The sequence below is a fragment of the Bos indicus x Bos taurus genome, chromosome 13 (assembly GCF_003369695.1).
Source record: "Bos indicus x Bos taurus breed Angus x Brahman F1 hybrid chromosome 13, Bos_hybrid_MaternalHap_v2.0, whole genome shotgun sequence".
Taxonomy (NCBI): domain Eukaryota; kingdom Metazoa; phylum Chordata; class Mammalia; order Artiodactyla; family Bovidae; genus Bos; species Bos indicus x Bos taurus.
In genome coordinates, this window is record NC_040088.1 from 40,759,182 (window position 1) to 40,777,546 (window position 18,365).

The window sequence follows — 18,365 nt, forward strand, 5'->3', positions numbered from 1 at the left end:
GGGAGAAGCAGCGTGTTTGCCTGTGGATGGAGGAGACGGGAGAGCTCCTGGGCACTTCTGCGTGAGCCTGGGGCGGGGGTGAGGGTCCAGGCCACAGCGGGGTTGCGCCTGTGTGGGCGCAGGGGGGTGGCCCCAGGCCCAGCTGTCTTCTGTCCTCTCCATGGAGCAGGAAGCAAGGCCGTCCCTGTGAAATGTCCTCTGCGCTCTCTGTCTCGGTTGGGCCTGGATGGCCGGGCAGCCAGTGGCAGAATAAATGCCAGGCTTTGTGAGCTGGAGGGTAAAGTTTGTTGGATGGGTTGGGGAGGCCCGGCACCCTGGGCCTCAGGTGACAGGAGAGTGTTTTTGCGTCAGCCACATTGACGCCTTCAGTTTTCTTCTGTGCTGTGACCTTTCCTGATATCCTGGGAGGTTTTTTCTTTTAACTAGTGCTTCTGGCAACTAAGGATATTATTGTAATGTGTGCCCTTTGTCAAAAAATGGGGAATTATGCATGTAGGTCCTTGCAGGTACCTGCTTCAGTAAATACTTTCTTCATATATTTTTATAGACAAATCCCTATAATTGCATTATTTTACAGCTTCAAAGAACCCCCTCTCTTCCTTGGTGTGCTGCAACCAAACACGAAGTTACAACAGGCGGAAAGGCTATTTGAAAATCAGCTTGTTGGGCCAGAGTCCATAGCAAATATTGGGGGTAAGTAGACCCCTGGGACTTGGCGCTGTCTGCTGCCTGAGCGGGGTTCTGTGGGGACAGTGCCAGGGGGAGTCCTGGGCAGCCTTCTTGGCTGCGATTGTGCCTGTTTGTCTAGCAGATGCCGAGGGAGCCTCTTGCCTCTCTGAGTTGCAGGCTGTTTTAGTGCTGGGTGGTTTTGAGTTCCTGTCTGACAAGCTGTGTTCTGCTCAGACTGTTGGACCCTTTAAAATGAAAGGAGAAAGGAAAAACGTGAACACTGGTGTTTTAGCTCATTTGTCACAATTGGGTAGGTCTTACTTGATGTAGCACAGGTTGTCTTTGTGTAGATTTCATTTTTGACAAGAATAGGAACTGTTCTCAGTATTTCCACTTTTTTTAATGGTCATCTTGGTGGGTACATTTAAGGGTAACCATCTGCTTTAGACTTGCCCGAACCTCCAGACTAGAACAGGGTCTGCTTCTAATTCTTGAGTCTGTAGAAACCTGGAACAAGCCTTTCCTGTCTGTTAGAATTTAGCTTAGGAGTCAAAAGTGAAGAGGTTGGCGAGGATTGAGACGTGAAGATTTCCTGCAACTTGTTACCTGAGCTTGCTGGCCATCACCCCAGAGCGTGGTGGAACGGCCATGGGTGACTGCCATGCTTCCGTTTCCTTCTGAAGGCCTGTCAGGCCCGCGCCCCCACCTCCGAAGCTATGAACCAGCCTGCCTTTCCCAGCCTTGCTCTTTGGCTGGCCTGAGGACTGGGTGTTTCTGTAGTTGGTTGTTGCTTTTGTCTGGCAGAGTCAGAATTGCTCAAGAGAGATGGGCATTTTGTGATTGAGCTTTGTGTTTCTCTTAAAAAGACATTGCTGTTTATTAATTTCAAAAATTTTGTGGTTTTGGTTAAGAAATCTAGTACTGACATTTAAAATTGGAATTTTGAGGAGTCCCAGTGATTCCCCCCCACCTCAGATCTCCCAGAGAATGCTTTTTTTTTTTGTCTTTTCCATTGGGCCTGATGCCTTATCTTGCTCTGTCATCACACCTCCTTTTCTCTCTTTTCTCTGCTTGTCCTTTGGTGACATTTCTGGTTATCCCCTGCAGGTGTGAACTGCATGAGGGCACCTGGACTCACTGCTACTGACAGTGGAGAGAGGCACTCACCTCGGGAGGTGCCAGGAGAGGAGTCACCAATGAACATCATTTAGACTTTACTTTTTAGAGCAATTTTGGAGTCACAGCAACATGGAGGGGAAGATACAGAGATTTACCATATATCCTCCATCCCCTACTTGCCGCATTATTAACATCTCCCCCGAGATGGTACATTTATTGAGAGTACAGTTGACAACTGCTCATTGTCACATCATCATTACCGGAGTCCATAGTTTGCGTCAGGGTTTACTCTTGGTGTGTATGTTCTACGGGTTTGGACAAAGGTTTAATGACATGTGTCTATCATCAGATTATCATACAGAGAATTTTTACTGGCCCTTAAAATCTGCTCTGTTCAGCCTCTTCGTCCCACTCTGCCCCCAAGCCTCTGGCAACCACTGATCTGTTTCTTGTTTCCATAGTTTTGCCTTTCCCAAATGTTTTAGAGTTAGAATCATACATCAGGTAGTCTTTTCAAATTGACTTCTTTAACTTACTGTTATGCATTTTACGCTTCTACCCACTCCAGTATTCTTGGGCTTCCTTGGTGGCTCAGATGGTAAAGAATCTGGTTGCAATGTGGGAGACCTGGGTTGGGAAGGTCCCTGGAGAAGGGAAGGCTACTACTCCAGTGTTCTTGCCTGGAGAATCTCCAAGGACAGAGGAGCCTGGTGGGCTACAGTCCATGGGGGTTGCAGAGTCAGACATGACTGAATGACTTTCACATTCACAAGTCTTTTATAGCTTTATAGCTCATTCCTTTTTATTAATGAATAATATTCCATTGCCTGGATGTATCATAGTTCATTTTTCCATTCACCTTGTTTAGTTTTATAAGTTGCCAAACTGTCTTCAGAAGTGGCACTCCCCCCAGTCATGAGTGGGATCTCTTGTAGCTCCATACCCCTGGTGTTGGGTACTGTCAGTGTTCTAGATTTTGGCCATTTTAATAGGTGTGAAGTGGTATCTCATGGCTATTTTAATTTGTAGTTCCTTGATGTATATGATGTGGAACATCATTTTGTGTGTTTGTTTTCCACCATAGTAGATCTTCTGTGGTGAGGTGTCTTAAGTCTTTGGGATATTTTTTAAATTGGATTGTTCATTTTCTTATTGTTGAGTTTAAAGAATTTTTTGTATATTTTGGATGCAAGTCCTTTATTAGATGCATTGTTTGCAGATATTTTGTTCCAGTCTGTGGCTTGTCTTCCCATTCTGTAGACAGTGTCTTTCTCAGAGCAGAAATTTTTAAGTTTTAATGAAGCCCAGCTTATCAGTTCTTTCTTTTATGGATCATATCTTTGGTGTTGTATTTAAAATGTCATCACCATACACAAAGTCAGCTAAGTTTTCTCCTTTTTTGTCTTCTAGGAGTTTTGTAGTTTTTTGTTTTATGTTTAGGTCTGAAGTCCATTTTGAGTTAATTTTTGTGAAGGGTGTAGGGTCTGTGTCTAGGTTCATCTTTTTGCACGTGGATGTCTAGTTGTTTCAGCAAGATTTGTTGAAGAGACCGTCTATACCTCATTGTGTTACCCTTGCTCTTCTGTTAGAGATGAGTTGTGGGTCTACTGCTGGGCTCTGTATTCTGTTCCATTGATCTGTTTTTCTGTTCTTTTGCTGTTACCACATTGGCTTTGTTATTGTAGCTTTATAGTAAGTTTTTTTTTTTAAGTCTTTATTGAATATTGCTTCTGTTTTTTGGTTTTTTTTTTTGGCCGAGAGGCATCCCTGAACAGGGACCAAACCTGTGCCCCCTGCATTGGAAGGTGAAGTCTTAACCACTGTACCGTCAGGGAAGTCCCTGTAGTAAGTCTTGAAGTCAAGTAGTGTCCGTCCTCCAAGTTTGTTCTTTTTCAGAATTGTGTTGGCTCTTCTATATGTTTGCTTCTTCATGTAAGCTTTAGGATTATTTTGTAGATTATCTACAAAATAGCTGCTGGGATTGCTCTGAATCTAGAGCTCAGGTTGAGAAGAACTGACCTTTTGACAATGTTGTATCTTTTAATCCATGAGCATGGGCTATCTCTCCCTTTATTAAGTTCTTTGATTTCTGTTATCTGAATTTCATGGTTTTTCTTATCTAGATCGTGTATATGTTTCATTATATTTAGACCTAAATATTTCATTCTTTTTGGAAGGTAGTGAAACACCTGATACTCTGATTTTAATTTCGGATTTCACTTGTTCATTGTTGGTGTATAGGAAGCTGATTGACTTTAGTATATTATCTTTGTATCCTGCAGCCTTCCTATAATTGCTTATTAGTTTGCAAGAATTAAGTGTTCTTGATTCTTTGGGATTTTCTACATAGACTGTCGTGTCATGTACAAATGAAGATAGTTTTATTTATACTTCTTATATCCTTTTCTGGTCTTACTGCATTAGCTAGAACTTTCAGCTAATTGTAAAGAAGTGATGAAAGGGGACATCCTTGCTTTGTTCCTGATTTTAGTGAGAAAGCTTCTAGTTTTCACCATTAAGTATGATGTTAACTGTAGGTTTTTTCGTAGATATTCTTTATCAAGTTGAGGAAGTTCCCCTCTGTTCTAATTTGCTAAAAGTTTTTATCATGAAATGGGTGTTGGATTTTTGTCAGTACTTTTTCTGCATCTGTTGATAAGTTCATGTAATTTTCCTTTAGTCTTTTAATATTATGGGTTACTTAACTGATTTTCAGATGCTACACGAGCCTTACATACTTGGGATAAATCCCATTTGGTTGGGGTGTATAATTCCTTTTATACATTTTGGATTTGATTTGCTAATATTCTATTGAGAATTTTCACATCTTTGTACTTGAGAGATATTGGTGTGTAGTTTTCTTGAAATGACTTTATCTGGTTTTGGTATTAAAGTGATGCTGGCTTCATGGAAAGAGTTAAGAAGTATTACTCTCCTTCTGTTTTCTGGAAGAGATTATAGAAAGTTGGTACCATTTCTTCCTTCCTAAATGTTTGGTAGAATTCATCAGTGAACCCATCTCAGCCTGGTGCTGTTTTGAAAGGTTATTAACTATTGATTCATTTCTTCAATAGATACAGATCAGATCAGTCAGATCAGTTGCTCAGTCGTGTCCCACTCTTTGCGACCCCATGAATTGCAGCACGCCAGGCCTCCCTGTCCATCACCAACTCTTGGAGTTCACTCAGACTCACATCCATCGAGTCAGTGATGCCATCCAGCCATCTCATCCTCTGTCGTCCCCTTCTCCTCCTGCCCCCAATCCCTCCCAGCATCAGAGTCTTTTTCCAATGAGTCAACTCTTCGCATGAGGTGGCCAAAGTACTAGAGTTTCAGCTTTAGCATCATTCCTTCCAAAGAAATCCCAGGGCTGATCTCCTTCAGAGTGGACTGGTTGGATCTCCTTGCAGTCCAAGGGACTCTCAAGAGTCTTCTCCGACACTACAGTTCAAAAGCATCAATTCTTCGGTGCTCAGCCTTCTTCACAGTCCAACTCGCACATCCATACATGACCACAGGAAAAACCATAGCCTTGACTAGACGAACCTTTGTTGGCAAAGTAATGTCTCTGCTTTTGAATATGCTATCTAGGTTGGTCATAACTTTCCTTCCAAGGAGTAAGCGTCTTTTAATTTCATGGCTGCAGTCACCATCTGCAGTGATTTTGGAGCCCAGAAAAATAAAGTCTGACACTTTCCACTGTTTCCCCATCTATTTCCCATGAAGTGGTGGGACCGGATGCCATGATCTTCGTTTTCTGAATGTTGAGCTTTAAGCCAACTTTTTCACTCTCCACTTTCACTTTCATCAAGAGGCTTTTTAGTTCCTCTTCACTTTCTGCCATAAGGGTGGTGTCATCTGCATATCTGAGGTTATTGATATTTCTCCCAGCAGTCTTGATTCTAGCTTGTGTTTCTTCCGGTCCAGCGTTTCTCATGATGTACTCTGCATATAAGTTAAATAAACAGGATGACAATATACAGCCTTGACGAACTCCTTTTCCTATTTGGAACCAGTCTGTTGTTCCATGTCCAGTTCTAACTGTTGCTTCCTGACCTGCATACAGTTTCTCAAGAGGCAGATCAGGTGGTCTGGTATTCCCATCTCTTTCAGAATTTTCCACAGTTTATTGTGATCGACACAAAGGCTTTGGCATAGTCAGTAAAGCAGAAATTGATGTTTTTCTGAAACTCTCTTGCTTTTTCCATGATCCAGCAGATGTTGGCAATTTGATCTCTGGTTCCTCTGCCTTTTCTAAAACCAGCTTGAACATCAGGAAGTTCACGGTTCACATATTGCTGAAGCCTGGCTTGGAGATTTTTGAGCATTACTTTACTAGCGTGTGAGATGAGTGCAATTGTGCAGTAGTTTGAGCATTCTTTGGCATTGCCTTTCTTTGGGATTGGAATGAAAACTGACCTTTTCCAGTCCTGTGGCCACTGCTGAGTGTTCCAAATTTGCTGGCATATTGAGTGCAGCACTTTCACAGCATCATCTTTCAGGATTTGGAATAGCTCAACTGGAATTCTATCACCTCCACTAGCTTTGTTTGTAGTGATGCTTTCCAAGGCCCACTTGGCCTCACATTCCAGGATGTCTGGCTCTAGATGAGTGGTCACACCATCGTGATTATCTGGGTCGTGAAGATCTTTTTTGTACAGTTCTTCTGTGTATTCTTGCCACCTCTTCTTAATATCTTCTGCTTCTGTTAGGTCCATACCATTTCTGTCCTTTATCGAGTTCATCTTTGCATGAAATGTTCCTTTGGTATCTCTGATTTTGTTGAAGAGACCCCTAGTCTTTCCCATTCTGTTGTTTTCCTCTATTTCTTTGCATTGATCGCTGAAGAAGGCTTTCTTATCTCTTCTTGCTATTCTTTGGAACTCTGCATTCAGATGTTTATATCTTTCCTATTCTCCTTTGCTTTTCTTTTTTCTTCTTTTCACAGCTATTTGTAAGGCCTCCCCAGACAGCCATTTTGCTTTTTTGCATTTGTTTTCCATGGGAGTGGTCTTGATCCCTGTCTCCTGTACAATGTCACGAACCTCATTCCATAGTTCATCAGGCACTCTATCTATCAGATCTAGGCCCTTAAATCTATTTCTCACTTCCACTGTATAATCATAAGGGATTTGATTTAGGTCATACCTGAATGGTCTAGTGGTTTTCCCTACTTTCTTCAATTTAAGTCTGAATTTGGCAATAAGGAGTTCATGGTCTGAGCCACAGTCAGCTCCTGGTCTTGTTTTTGCTGACTGTATAGAGCTTCTCCATCTTTGGCTGCGAAGAATATAATCAATCTGATTTCAGTGTTGACCATCTGGTGATGTCCATGTATAGAGTCTTCTCTTGTGTTGTTGGAAGAGGGTGTTTGTTATGACCAGTGCATTTTCTTGGCAAAACTCTATTAATCTTTGCCTTGCTTCATTCCGTATTCCAAGGCCAAATTTGCATGTTACTCCAGGTGTTTCTTGACTTCCTACTTTTGCATTCCAGTCCCCTATAATGAAAAGGACATCTTTTTTGGGTGTTAGTTCTAACAGGTCTTGTAGGTCTTCATAGAACCGTTCAACTTCAGCTTCTTCAGCATTACTGGTTGGGGCATAGACTTGGATTACTGTGATATTGAATGGTTTGCCTTGGAAATGAACAGAGACCATTCTGTCGTTTTTGAGATTGCATCCAAGTACTGCATTTCAGACTCTCTTGTTGACCATGATGGCTACTCCATTTCTTCTGAGGGATTCCTGCCCGCGGTAGTAGATATAATGGTCATACCCCTCGTCCAAGGTAAGGAGCAATGGCTGCGCTTTGCTGGAGCAGCCGTGAAGAGATACCCCACGCCCAAGGTAAGAGAAATCCAAGTAAGACAGTAGGTGTTGCAAGAGGGCATCAGAGGGCAAACACACTGAAACCATACTCACAGAAAACTAGTCAATCTAATCATACTAGGACCACAGCCTTGTCTAACTCAATGAAACTAAGCCATGCCCGTGGGGCAACCCAAGACGGGCGGGTCATGGTGGAAAGATCTGACAGAATGTGGTCCACTGGAGAAGGGAATGGCAAACCACTTCAGTATTCTTGCCTTGAGAACTCCATGAACAGTATGAAAAGGCAAAATGATAGGATACTGAAAGAGAAACTCCCCAGGTCAGTAGGTGCCCAATATGCTGCTAGAGATCAGTGGAGAAATAACTCCAGAAAGAATGAAGGGATGGAGCCAAAGCAAAAACAATACCCAGCTGTGGATGTGACTGGTGATAGAAGCAAGGTCCAATGCTGTAAAGAGCAATATTGCATAGGAACCTGGAATGTCAGGTCCATGAATCAAGGCAAATTGGAAGTGGTCAAACGAGATGACAAGAGTGAATGTTGACATTCTAGGAATCAGTGAACTGAAATGGACTGGAATGGGTGAATTTAACTCAGATGACCATTATATCAATAGATACAGACTGATTCAAATTGTCTCTTGTGTGAGTTTTGGCAGATTGTGTCTTGCAAGGAATCGGACTGTTCCATCTACATTATCAAATTTGTGGACTTAAGAGTTGTTCATAGTGTTTCTCTAGTATCCTCTTAATGCCCAGGGGGTCTTTCGTTTCTGATACTGGTAATTTCTATCTTTGTTAGCCAAGCTAAAGGATTATTTATTTGATTGATTTTTTTCAAAGAACCAACTTTTGATTTTGTTGATTTTTCTTCATTGATTTCCTGTTTCAATTTCGTTGATATCTGCTCTAATTTTTATTCTTTCCTTTGCTTACCTTGGGTTTCCTTTGTTCTTTTTCTAGTTTCCAAAGATGGAAGCTTAGATGACTGATTTTAGGTCTCTTTCTTTTCTAATATGTGTCTTTGATGCTGTAACTTTCTAAGCACTGTTTTCTCTGCCTCCAGGAAATTTTTGGTAAGTTGCATTTTCATTTTAACTTAGTTCAAAATGTTTTGTAATTCCTCTTGAGATTTCTTCTTTGACCTATGTATTAGTTAGAAGTGTATGCTGTTTAATCTCCAAGTAGTTTGGGATTTTCAGCTCTTTCTTTTAGTGATTTCCAGTTTAATTTCATGCTCGTGTGAGAGCAGACATTATATCATTTCTGTTCTTTTAAACTTATTAAGGCATATGTTATGGCCCAAAATGTGGTCTGTCTTAGTGAATGTTTAATGTGAACTCAAGAAAAATATATATTTTGCTGTTTGTTGGATGAGGTGTTGAAGGGTGTCAATTATATCTAGTTAATCAATGGTGCTGTTGAGTTCAACTGTGTCTTTATTGATTTTCTTATTTATTTATTGTTTTTGGCTGCACTGGGTATTCGTCTAGTTGTGGCGAGTGGGGTTACTTTTTTGTTGCAGTGCACGGGCTTCTCATTGTGGTGGCTTCTCTTGTGGAGCACTGGCTATACGCGAATGGGCTTCAGTTAGGGTTGATTTTTTGTTGGCAGGATCTGTCCATTTATTTATTTAGACATATAGTTGATTTACAGTGTTGTGTTAATTTCCACTATACATTAAAGTGACTCAGTTATACGTATATGTATATTCTTTTCCGTTTTATTTTTCATTATGGTTTACCCCAGGACGTTGCAGCCAGCTCCCTGTTTTCTGACTGTGCTGTGCAGTCGAATCTTGCTGCCCATCAGGGTCTTTCTGTTTCTGAGGGAGGGATGCTGGGGTCTTCTCCTCTGATCCTGGATTCCTGGGCTTCCTTGCAGTTGTATCAGTTTTGCCTCATGTATTTTGACAATTATTATCGGGCACATACATGTTAAGGACTGTTGTGTCTCCTCTACAGTTGACCTTTGTTGTTACCTGATGGTCTTCTTTATCCCTTATCATGTTCCTAGCCCTGCAGCTTTATTTTAATTAGTGGTAGTGTGGTGTATTTTTCTTTACCCCTTCATTTTTCATCTCTATGTGTCTGTATATTTAAAGAGAGCTTCTTACAGACTGCATTTCATTGTGTCTTGTTTTCTAATACACTCAATGACAATCTGTCTTTTAATTGAGGTTTTTATGCCATTAATATTTAAAATGATAATTGATATACAGTTGACCCTTTAACAACTCAGGTTCACTTAAACATGGATTTTTTTTCCATTGAACACATTCTGCAGCACTGCTGCATCCACAGTTACTTAAATCCATGGGTCTGGAATCTTGTGATGCAGAACCTCGCAGATTCAGGACCTTGAGGATGTGAGGGCTGACCATAAAGTTATCCACAGATGTTTGACTGTGCAGAGGGTTGACGCCCCCTAACCCCCAGTTGTTCAAGGGTCAGCTGTTGTTGGATTACTCTCTCGCATGTTTGTTACCGTTTTCTATTCATTGCTTATGTTATTTTCTTCCTTATTTTCTCATTCACTTTGGGAGTTCAGTAGTTCAGTTGAGCATCTTATATGATTCTCTTTTCTGTCCATTCTTTGCCTATCAGTTATACTTATTTTAAATACTTTTTTTAGTGGCTCCCCTAGAGTTTGCAATATTTACATTTAAAAATATGGAGCATTTCATGAATTTGCACATCATTGCAAGTTCTGCGTGGTTCTGATTCTAGTATATGTGCTGCTGAAGCGAGCACTTGATTTTACACCCAGGGTCCTTCCCAGCAGTTGTTTCCCTTTGGTTGGATAGTCACCTTCAGCAATTAGACACTGCCATGAGGCAGATGTGAACAGACCAAAGTGCTGAGCATCAGCCTGAGGGTTCCCACTTCTTTGCAGGTAGCAAATCCTGTTTTTATCTCTGACTGGTGTCTGCTGTGCCTTTGCTCCAGCCTCAGGGTCACTCCCATGCTGGTTCCAAGGCCCCTATGGCATTATCGCTGCACTTGTTAAGGCTTTTGGCCCCAGACACCACTTGCTTTCATTTTCAAAACTGCCGTTTCCTCTCTGGAAACAAAGCACAGACTGGCCACCTCTGTTGTAGGTGGTGGTGAGAGCATAGTTCTTAGGCTAACCTAGTAATACCCTTATTCCTTCCTGTCTTTGAACAGATGTGATGTTCACGGGTACAGCAGATGGCCGAGTTGTAAAACTTGAAAATGGTGAAGTAGAGACCATTGCTCGCTTTGGCTCAGGCCCGTGCAGTAAGTTTTGGTGACCACCTTTGTGTCTCTTCAGACACCCAAGGAAGGTGCTGAGAGGAGCTGTTTCCTGGAAGTCAGGTCTTTGGAAGAGGAGAGCCCCGCTGTCCAGCTGAGGCTCCCTGTGGTCATACTTTCCCTCCAGGCCCCTCACACCCCTCACCTCAGCACGCACCCCAGAGCTGCTGTGGGAGGTGCTAGGCTTTGTTCCTCAGGTGCCAAAGTGCATTCCCGCACTAGCCTACCGTGGACCTCAGCCCTTCATCCAGAGTGAATTACCCTTAAGTCCCTCAGGTTTTAGAAACTCACTATTTAAGCACTGGTAGGTGGGCTGCCATCTATGGGGTTGCACAGAGTTGGACACAACTGAAGCGACTTAGCAGCAGCATCAGCAGCACAGACTTACTTTCCCTTTTGTTAGGAGCTGGAATGTTTTTGTAAAAATGATGCATTTTTATAGTAAAATGGGAACAGCACAAAGAAGAAAGTAAAAATCACCTAGAGTCTTCTCAGGTGTAACTTGTTAACAATGTAACAAATAACTTTTCAGATCTCTTTCTGTTCATGGACTCACACCCACACATGGTTGTAAGTGATGGGATTATACTCTGCTTATGAGTATTCAACCTGCTTTCCCACTCCGTATTGTGGCCATACGTGCCTCTGCAGTAAGCATCCTATGATAAGCATCCTAATATAAGCACGCATGGTAAGTGCCTCTGCAGTGTGTCCTGCAATAAGCACTCTGGTAAGCACCCTGCAATAAGCACTGAGTAGTAAGCACCCAATAGTAAGCACCCTGCAATAAGCACTCATTAGTAAGTACCCTGCAGTAAGCATCCTGTGGGAAGTGCCCTGCAGTGAGTGCCCAGCACTAAATATGCTTTACCACAGGTTTAAAAAGAATATAGGTAGTAGAACAGGAGAATGGATCTAAGGAGTAAAATGGTAGCTTTTCCTTTATGATGGGTGGAGGGACCCTGCCATGTCCTTGGACGGGCACAGCATTCAGGTCCAGCTGTGGGGCTTCAACCCCACTCCTGGAGTGCTGGGGGATCCAGGGGTGGGGCCTGTGCCTGCTGGGAGGTCTGGGGGTGGGGCCTGTGTCTGCTAAGGGATCTGGGGATGGGGCCTGTGCCTGCTGGGGGATCTGGGGTTGGGGCCTGTGTCTGCTAAGGGATCTGGGGGTGGGGCCTGTGCCTGCTGGGGGATCTGGGGTTGGGGCCTGTGTCTGCTAAGGGATCTGGGGGTGGGGCCTGTGCCTGCTGGGGGATCCGGGGGTGGGGCCTGTGCCTGCTGGGAGGTCCAGGGGTGGGGCCTGTGCCTGCTGGGGGATCTAGGGGAGGGGCCTTTGTCTGCTAAGGAATCTGGGGGTGGAGCCTATGCCTGCGCTGACTGTTTGAGTCTCTAAACGCTGATGTGAGCGTGATCCTTGAGTGCCAGTTGCTGTGCGTGTGTCCACATCCTGACTCTCTGGTGGGCCCTCTGGACAGACTGGACAATCATCCTAAGCTCTCAGGGCCTGGGACACGGTAGGGGCTGATGCCATGGTCAGTTTTGTTCTCTGCAGCACGATGCAGGTTTAGGACGGGATAGATAAGGTAATTGGACACTGATGGGCTACAGGCAGAATCTGGGGCCAGCCACTGATTCCTGTCTGTTTCCCTAGAAACCCGAGATGACGAGCCTGCTTGTGGGAGACCCCTAGGCATCCGGGCCGGCCCCAACGGGACCCTTTTTGTGGTTGATGCGTACAAAGGACTGTTTGAAGTAAATCCCTGGAAACGTACGTGCCAGTAACTTGCTTCCTTCTGTGATGATTGTGGATCTTTTAAATAAGTGTGTATTTATTTATAAATGGGTTTAGTAGAACTTGTTCAGTACAGCCTACCGGAGACCTTGGTATTTTTCTTACGTACCGAATGGTACTGAAGGTCTTGCCTGCAGAGAGCACCAGAATTCACGTCATGTGGCTCCTCACTCGAGCCTGTCTCAGGTTCATACCTTCCTCTCCCCTGACCACCGGGTCCCAGAAGGTCTCATTCCGAGGGTGTGAGGCTCCTCTTCCTATCTTCACTTTTCTGTGTGTCCGTCTGGGCTCCCTATTTGTTTTCTGCTTCTCAGTCTTCTCTTTTTCCTTCCCCTTCATCTCTTGTCTTTTTACTTTTCCTTCCTCCAGCTGCTTCTGCTGTTTCCCTCCCCTGACTGGTCATGGTGTGCTGTGGACCAGTGCTGTGATATTGCTGTGTGTGCTTAATGGGGAGGGTCACGTGGAGGGAGGAGTTGTCATCGTGGGTGGTGCACAGGGCCCCTGGGTGGCCCCCACTCTGCCGGGTGCCGGCATGTGCCAGTTACTCAGCCTCTGAGTCCGCTTGCCTCACCACAGAGTAGCGCTGACGGGAGGGCCTGCCTTGGGGGATCGTTGTGGGGGTTTAAATGGGGTTGGACGTAAAGAGAACTGAGCACTCCATGAGTGTCTGTGCTACAGCCTGAAAAGACTTTATACTACTCCTGCTTTTCACATTTAAAAGCAGGTGAGGGGAGCATTATGTATTTCTCTCAAATAGAAAATTGCCTTATTATCCCCAGACTCTTCACAGATTTTTAAGTCAGTTGGTCTTGGGGAAAGGAGTTCCTCATCCATAGGGAGGATTCTGCCTTTAGTGGGCTTGTTCTAAAAAGTTCATCACTGAACAGAAAGGAGGGAAACACTGTGCGAAGTACTGCATCTTCTGACATAGGGAGTGGGGAAGCTCCCTTAGTTTTTCCTTTTAAATAAGTTAGGTTGATTAATAGTTTGAAACTATTGAGCCACATGTTCTTAGAATGAAAGCAAGTCTCCCCCCTTTCTTCTTTCTTTCTTCCTTCCCATCCCCTCAGGTGAAGTAAAACTGCTGCTGTCCTCTGAGACCCCCATTGAGGGGAGGAAAATGTCCTTCTTGAACGATCTTACAGTAACTCGGGACGGGAGGAAGATTTACTTTACGGATTCTAGCAGCAAATGGCAAAGACGAGATTATCTGCTCCTGTTGATGGAGGGGACGGATGATGGGCGGTGAGTGTCCTCCTAACTCTGCCCAGGGCGGCTGTAGATGGGCAGGATGACGTCGGAGAGTGTATCACGCCCAGGAGTTGGTGGGTGTTTCTGAGCATCTGCTCAGCTATTAAGGGGGGATCTTAATGTCTCTTGGAAATAGGTGGTAGACACAACAGGGCAGCGAGATGTTCTCACTTCTCTTTGGAGAAATGAAGCTAAGAACAGCCAGGCCATCTGAGGGTGTGGGGCGTGGTCTGGCACTTGGCAGGGAACCTCAACTCCTGTGAGGCTGGAGCCATGGTGACCCACCCTGGTGTGAGCTAGCGAGAGAACTGACCGTAGGCTTGTCTGGAGGGGGGTGCCTGGGGGGCTCTCCAGGGCCCGCCTGGAACTGGTCTGAGAGGAGGATGGGGGCCCTGCCGCTCCAGTGGAGGCCAAGTGCTCCTGCACAGGCCCTGGCCCAGGGCTCCAGCCCAGCATGGCTCCCAGATGCCCCGTGACCCTCTGCGTTGGCGCCTGCAGCCTGCTGGAGTACGACACTCAAACCAAGGAGGTGAAGGTTTTGCTGGACCATTTGCGGTTCCCCAACGGGGTGCAGCTGTCTCCTGCGGAGGACTTTGTCCTGGTGGTGGAGTTGGCCATGGTGAGGATCAGGAGGTGCGTGAGCTGGCTGGCGTGACGGGCGCCGGACCGGGCTGAGGGGTGGGGCGGGGCCTGGGGGCCTGGGTGAGAAGCGGGGCTGGGCTGGTGTGAGAGACCCGCTTTAGAGCCTGGGACGTGGCAGAGGTCGGTCCTTTGTCAGGGGAGAGTTGTCTTCTCTGTTTCCCTCAGCCTTCTTGAGTGTCGCGGGCTGGGAGAGTCTCGGAAGAACGCTGATTGTGGTCCTGGCCCGGCCCGGTTTCCGCCGTGGCCCAGTTCCCGCCGTGGCCCAGTTCCCGCCCCTGCTTCTTGCTGGACCCAGGATTCTGAGGCCCTTGCAGCGGGCCCTTGCATGATGTGCCCTCATTTGTGATGGATATATTGGTGTTTGGCTCCAATTTTTTGTTTTGGGGGGCTGCTGTTCATTGCCTGCTTGGTTGACTTTTTCAGGTTCTACGTGTCTGGCCTGATGAAGGGAGGGGCTGACGTGTTTGTGGAGAATTTGCCTGGCTTCCCGGACAACATCCGAGCCAGCAGCTCCGGGGGGTACTGGGTCAGCATGGCGGCCATCCGCGCCAATCCCGGCTTCTCCATGTTGGATTTCTTATCCGAGAGGCCTTTTCTTAAAAAAGTGATTTTTAAGGTAAACATGAAAACTATGATTTCAAGAAACAAAATGAAATTGCATCTCATTGTGGGTTTTTTTGACCCTTGTGAAAGCTCTAAAGATTCTAGTTCTGCTTATGGTATCTGATACTTTCAGTGACTTCTTTAAACTTATCCTTTGCCTTAAAATGTGAATTTACATCTTTGAGCCCTCTGACTCTTGCCCTCCTTGTTTCCTCATCTGGAATTGTCACCCTCACCATCATGACCTGTTGGGCCTCTGTCCTGCTTGTTCCTCTTGCTCTCCCCTGGACGCCCAGCCTTTGGCTCTTCCTCACGTGGTTTAGGTGCCCCTTCCTTCTGCCTCCCCGGAGCCTCGTCATGCCCTCCGTGGGATCCTGCCCATGGTACTGGTACTGAACTGTTTGTAATCTAAGGTCCTAGAAGGTGCCAGGCGGCGGTTCCTGAATGAGTCTGTGCACATGTGCTCATGGACAGACCTTTGTACCTACATTCATATATCTTTATCTGTTCCTTTAAACTGAAAACTCTAAGACTGATGTTTCTAGTCCAACACCACAGGATCTGTGCCTGTCTTCTTACCATCCATGTTGGTACTTCCTTTCTCTAAGGGTGAGAAACCTGGGTCCCGTGCTCCCTCATGCCTGTTTGATCGATTCCCCAGTGTCCACATTTGTAGCCTTTGTCCCCAGCATCACACGGCCCTGATTAGGGCTCTGGTACCCAGGCCAGCCCTTCTCCCTCCTCCCAGTTTCTCCCTCCTCCCAGCCACGTGTAGGGGCCTGCTGTCTCCTTGGGGGCCCACGGCCTGTGCCAGCCACTCCGCTGCAGGACACCATCTCCCCTGCTTGGAGCCATGGCCTCTCCTCCAGGGTGGAAGCTCCCTACTCAGACTGACTCCCTGGTTTGGGCGACCCCTGCACGCACCTAGCCTGCTTAGCCCCACAAGCCATTTTTTGACTAAATGTTTTGGGACCAATAATTTTAAAAGGCAGTAGCACTCTTGTGTGGAGGGGAGCAGGTGGGGAGGTGGTTCAGTGGGGGGCAGTGCAGGTGGGATGCACCCAGCAGGTGACAGGACTGGGTGCCTGGCTGCGGGTCTCCAGGTGGGCTTGTTGTCTGGGCTCCAGGGTCTGCACCTGCCCTGCCATACTCTCTCTGCTCTGTGCTTCCTTTGCAGCTATTCAGCCAAGAGACGGTGATGAAATTCGTGCCACGGTACAGCCTTGTCCTGGAGCTCAGTGATAGCGGGACCTTCCTGAGGAGTCTGCATGACCCCGAAGGGCAGGTGGTCACCTACGTGAGCGAGGCGCATGAACATAGTGGGCATCTTTACCTGGGCTCCTTCAGGGCCCCCTACCTGTGCAGACTCCGCCTGTAGTCTGCTTAGGCTTGCTGTCACCCTGTGCCCGTTGTCACCCAGAGCCCGCTGTTACCTGGAGCCCGTTGTCACCCCATGTGCCGCCCTTCCTCCATGCCTGCTGGTCCGGGAGGTGTGTGGCCCCAGGACACCTTCACCTGAGCTAGGCCTTGAATTTGCTGAGGGGAAGATGAGTCCTTGTAAAGCCATTTTCTCTTAAAAACCTCCCCAAGCGTGGTGATTGTCTCTGGGACCTGGGGACTTGGTGTACTTGGGTGGGGATGGATTTGTGGGTGGCAGCTGGGGTCTCGTCCCTGCTGCTGGCTGTGTCTCACCAGCCTTGGTATCTTTGCTGTTAAACAGGTGATACCTGCCTTTGGGGGAGGGACCCCAGGAGGGTGAGGAGAGCTCAGAACAAATGTGTGTGAGACCTCAAGATGGGCTGTGCGGGCAAAGACTTCCCCAGAGTCGTAAGGGACTGGGCCTCAGCCCTGGGCGTCCCTCCTGTGGCTCCCACCCTCTTCCCCAGCCCAGCCCCCTCCCTCCGTCCCTGGGCCCCCGCCAGTGTTCTGAAGGCAAGGACCTGGATGTGTGTGGAGGAAGAACATGTTGATTCTAGCTGCTCAGAGGACTAGCCGGCTTCTCTGTGTACAGCTTGCTGTGCAAATCACAGGATGGGGATGGAAGGTGGGCGCTGGGCACCAGGAGTCCTGTTCACAGCTGGTTCCTTGTCCCCAGACCCAAGTGTGAACAGTGCATGTGCTGGGGTCGCTTCTGTTCCGGTGTCACAAGCCTGACAGATGTGCCCACACGTGGTCCTGGTGGTGGGCGACCCTTGTGGATTGACCTGTGGGTGGTGTTGCCCGAGACTTTGTTCTCTGCTTTGATTTGCTCCAACAGCGAGTGAGGTCTGTTTTTCCGTGTGTCGTGAGGGCTGTTCTGCTGGGATCGTGCTTGCATTTGCTTGGTGTCTCCGCCATGGCCTCCCACACTGACTCAGTCCACATGACACCGCTGTTCTGTTTCCAGCCTGCCAGGTAGGGCTGATGTCTGCTCCTCCCTTTCCTGGCATTTGTGAGAACACATCAGGGATTGTGTGTTGGAGTTGTCTTTGTGAGTTGAAAAGATGGTATTTTGAATGGATGACAACAGTGAATGACGTCAAGGAGGGCCGACAGCAGCGGTGAAACCTGAACCGTTTGTGTCGTGTGCTGACTCAGGCTCCCCCCGCCCATTTTAGGGGAGAACAATCAGTCTGATGGGGGCCCGTCCTGGGTCGTCTTCTGCTCAGGGCCAGCTCCCCACACAGCTGTGCATGGCAGTCAGACTGGCTGCGTGGCAGTGACCCATGTCCTGTCGGGTGATGCAACCTCATGGGAAGTGGTGTTTAATAGGCAACAGTGCACCCGTGTATGACGTCTGCAGGAACAGTAGGGTAAAACCTGACCATTCTGCCATGAAAACGCAGCCCAGGCGCGCTGACCCTGAACGTTTCTTGGTTGGGAGCCGGGAGCCGAGGGCTGCACTGTCAGTGCAGAGGAGCTCGTAGCTTTTCAGTTTTCAGCAGAGGTGTCTTTTTTTTCCCCCCTGACTCAGGTGTTGCTTTTCTGTCTCAAAGTGTCATTTCCTGTGTTCTTTGTGGTTATTTGCCATGGTAAGGTGTAAAGTATAGTTTCATTAGTCTTAAATATACGATAGACTTTTGTTGTAACATAAAATGAATTTGTTCTAATGTGAATTGGTAACATGCTCTTAAAATTAAAGCAAGTGATTCATTCATTGTGTGCTGCTTTATCATCTGTTACGAAAACACCGTCAGTACT

At 46.5% G+C, this 18,365-nt stretch overlaps 1 protein-coding gene across 2 annotated transcripts in view; it reads left to right on the forward strand.

Moving 5' to 3' along the window:
* APMAP (adipocyte plasma membrane associated protein) overlaps positions 1–18,322 on the forward strand; it is a 30,321-nt gene extending 11,999 nt beyond the window's left edge. The window contains exons 3-9 of one of the 2 annotated variants that reach the window (XM_027559549.1): positions 578–693; positions 10,790–10,882; positions 12,549–12,665; positions 13,760–13,934; positions 14,439–14,573; positions 15,006–15,198; positions 16,363–18,322. In XM_027559549.1, the coding sequence (XP_027415350.1) occupies positions 578–693; positions 10,790–10,882; positions 12,549–12,665; positions 13,760–13,934; positions 14,439–14,573; positions 15,006–15,198; positions 16,363–16,563 (1,030 nt within the window). In that variant the 3' untranslated portion in view covers positions 16,564–18,322. The remainder of the gene's footprint in view (positions 1–577; positions 694–10,789; positions 10,883–12,548; positions 12,666–13,759; positions 13,935–14,438; positions 14,574–15,005; positions 15,199–16,362) is intronic. The other variant, XM_027559551.1, reaches the window with a different exon arrangement.
* Positions 18,323–18,365: the final 43 nt, after the last annotated feature.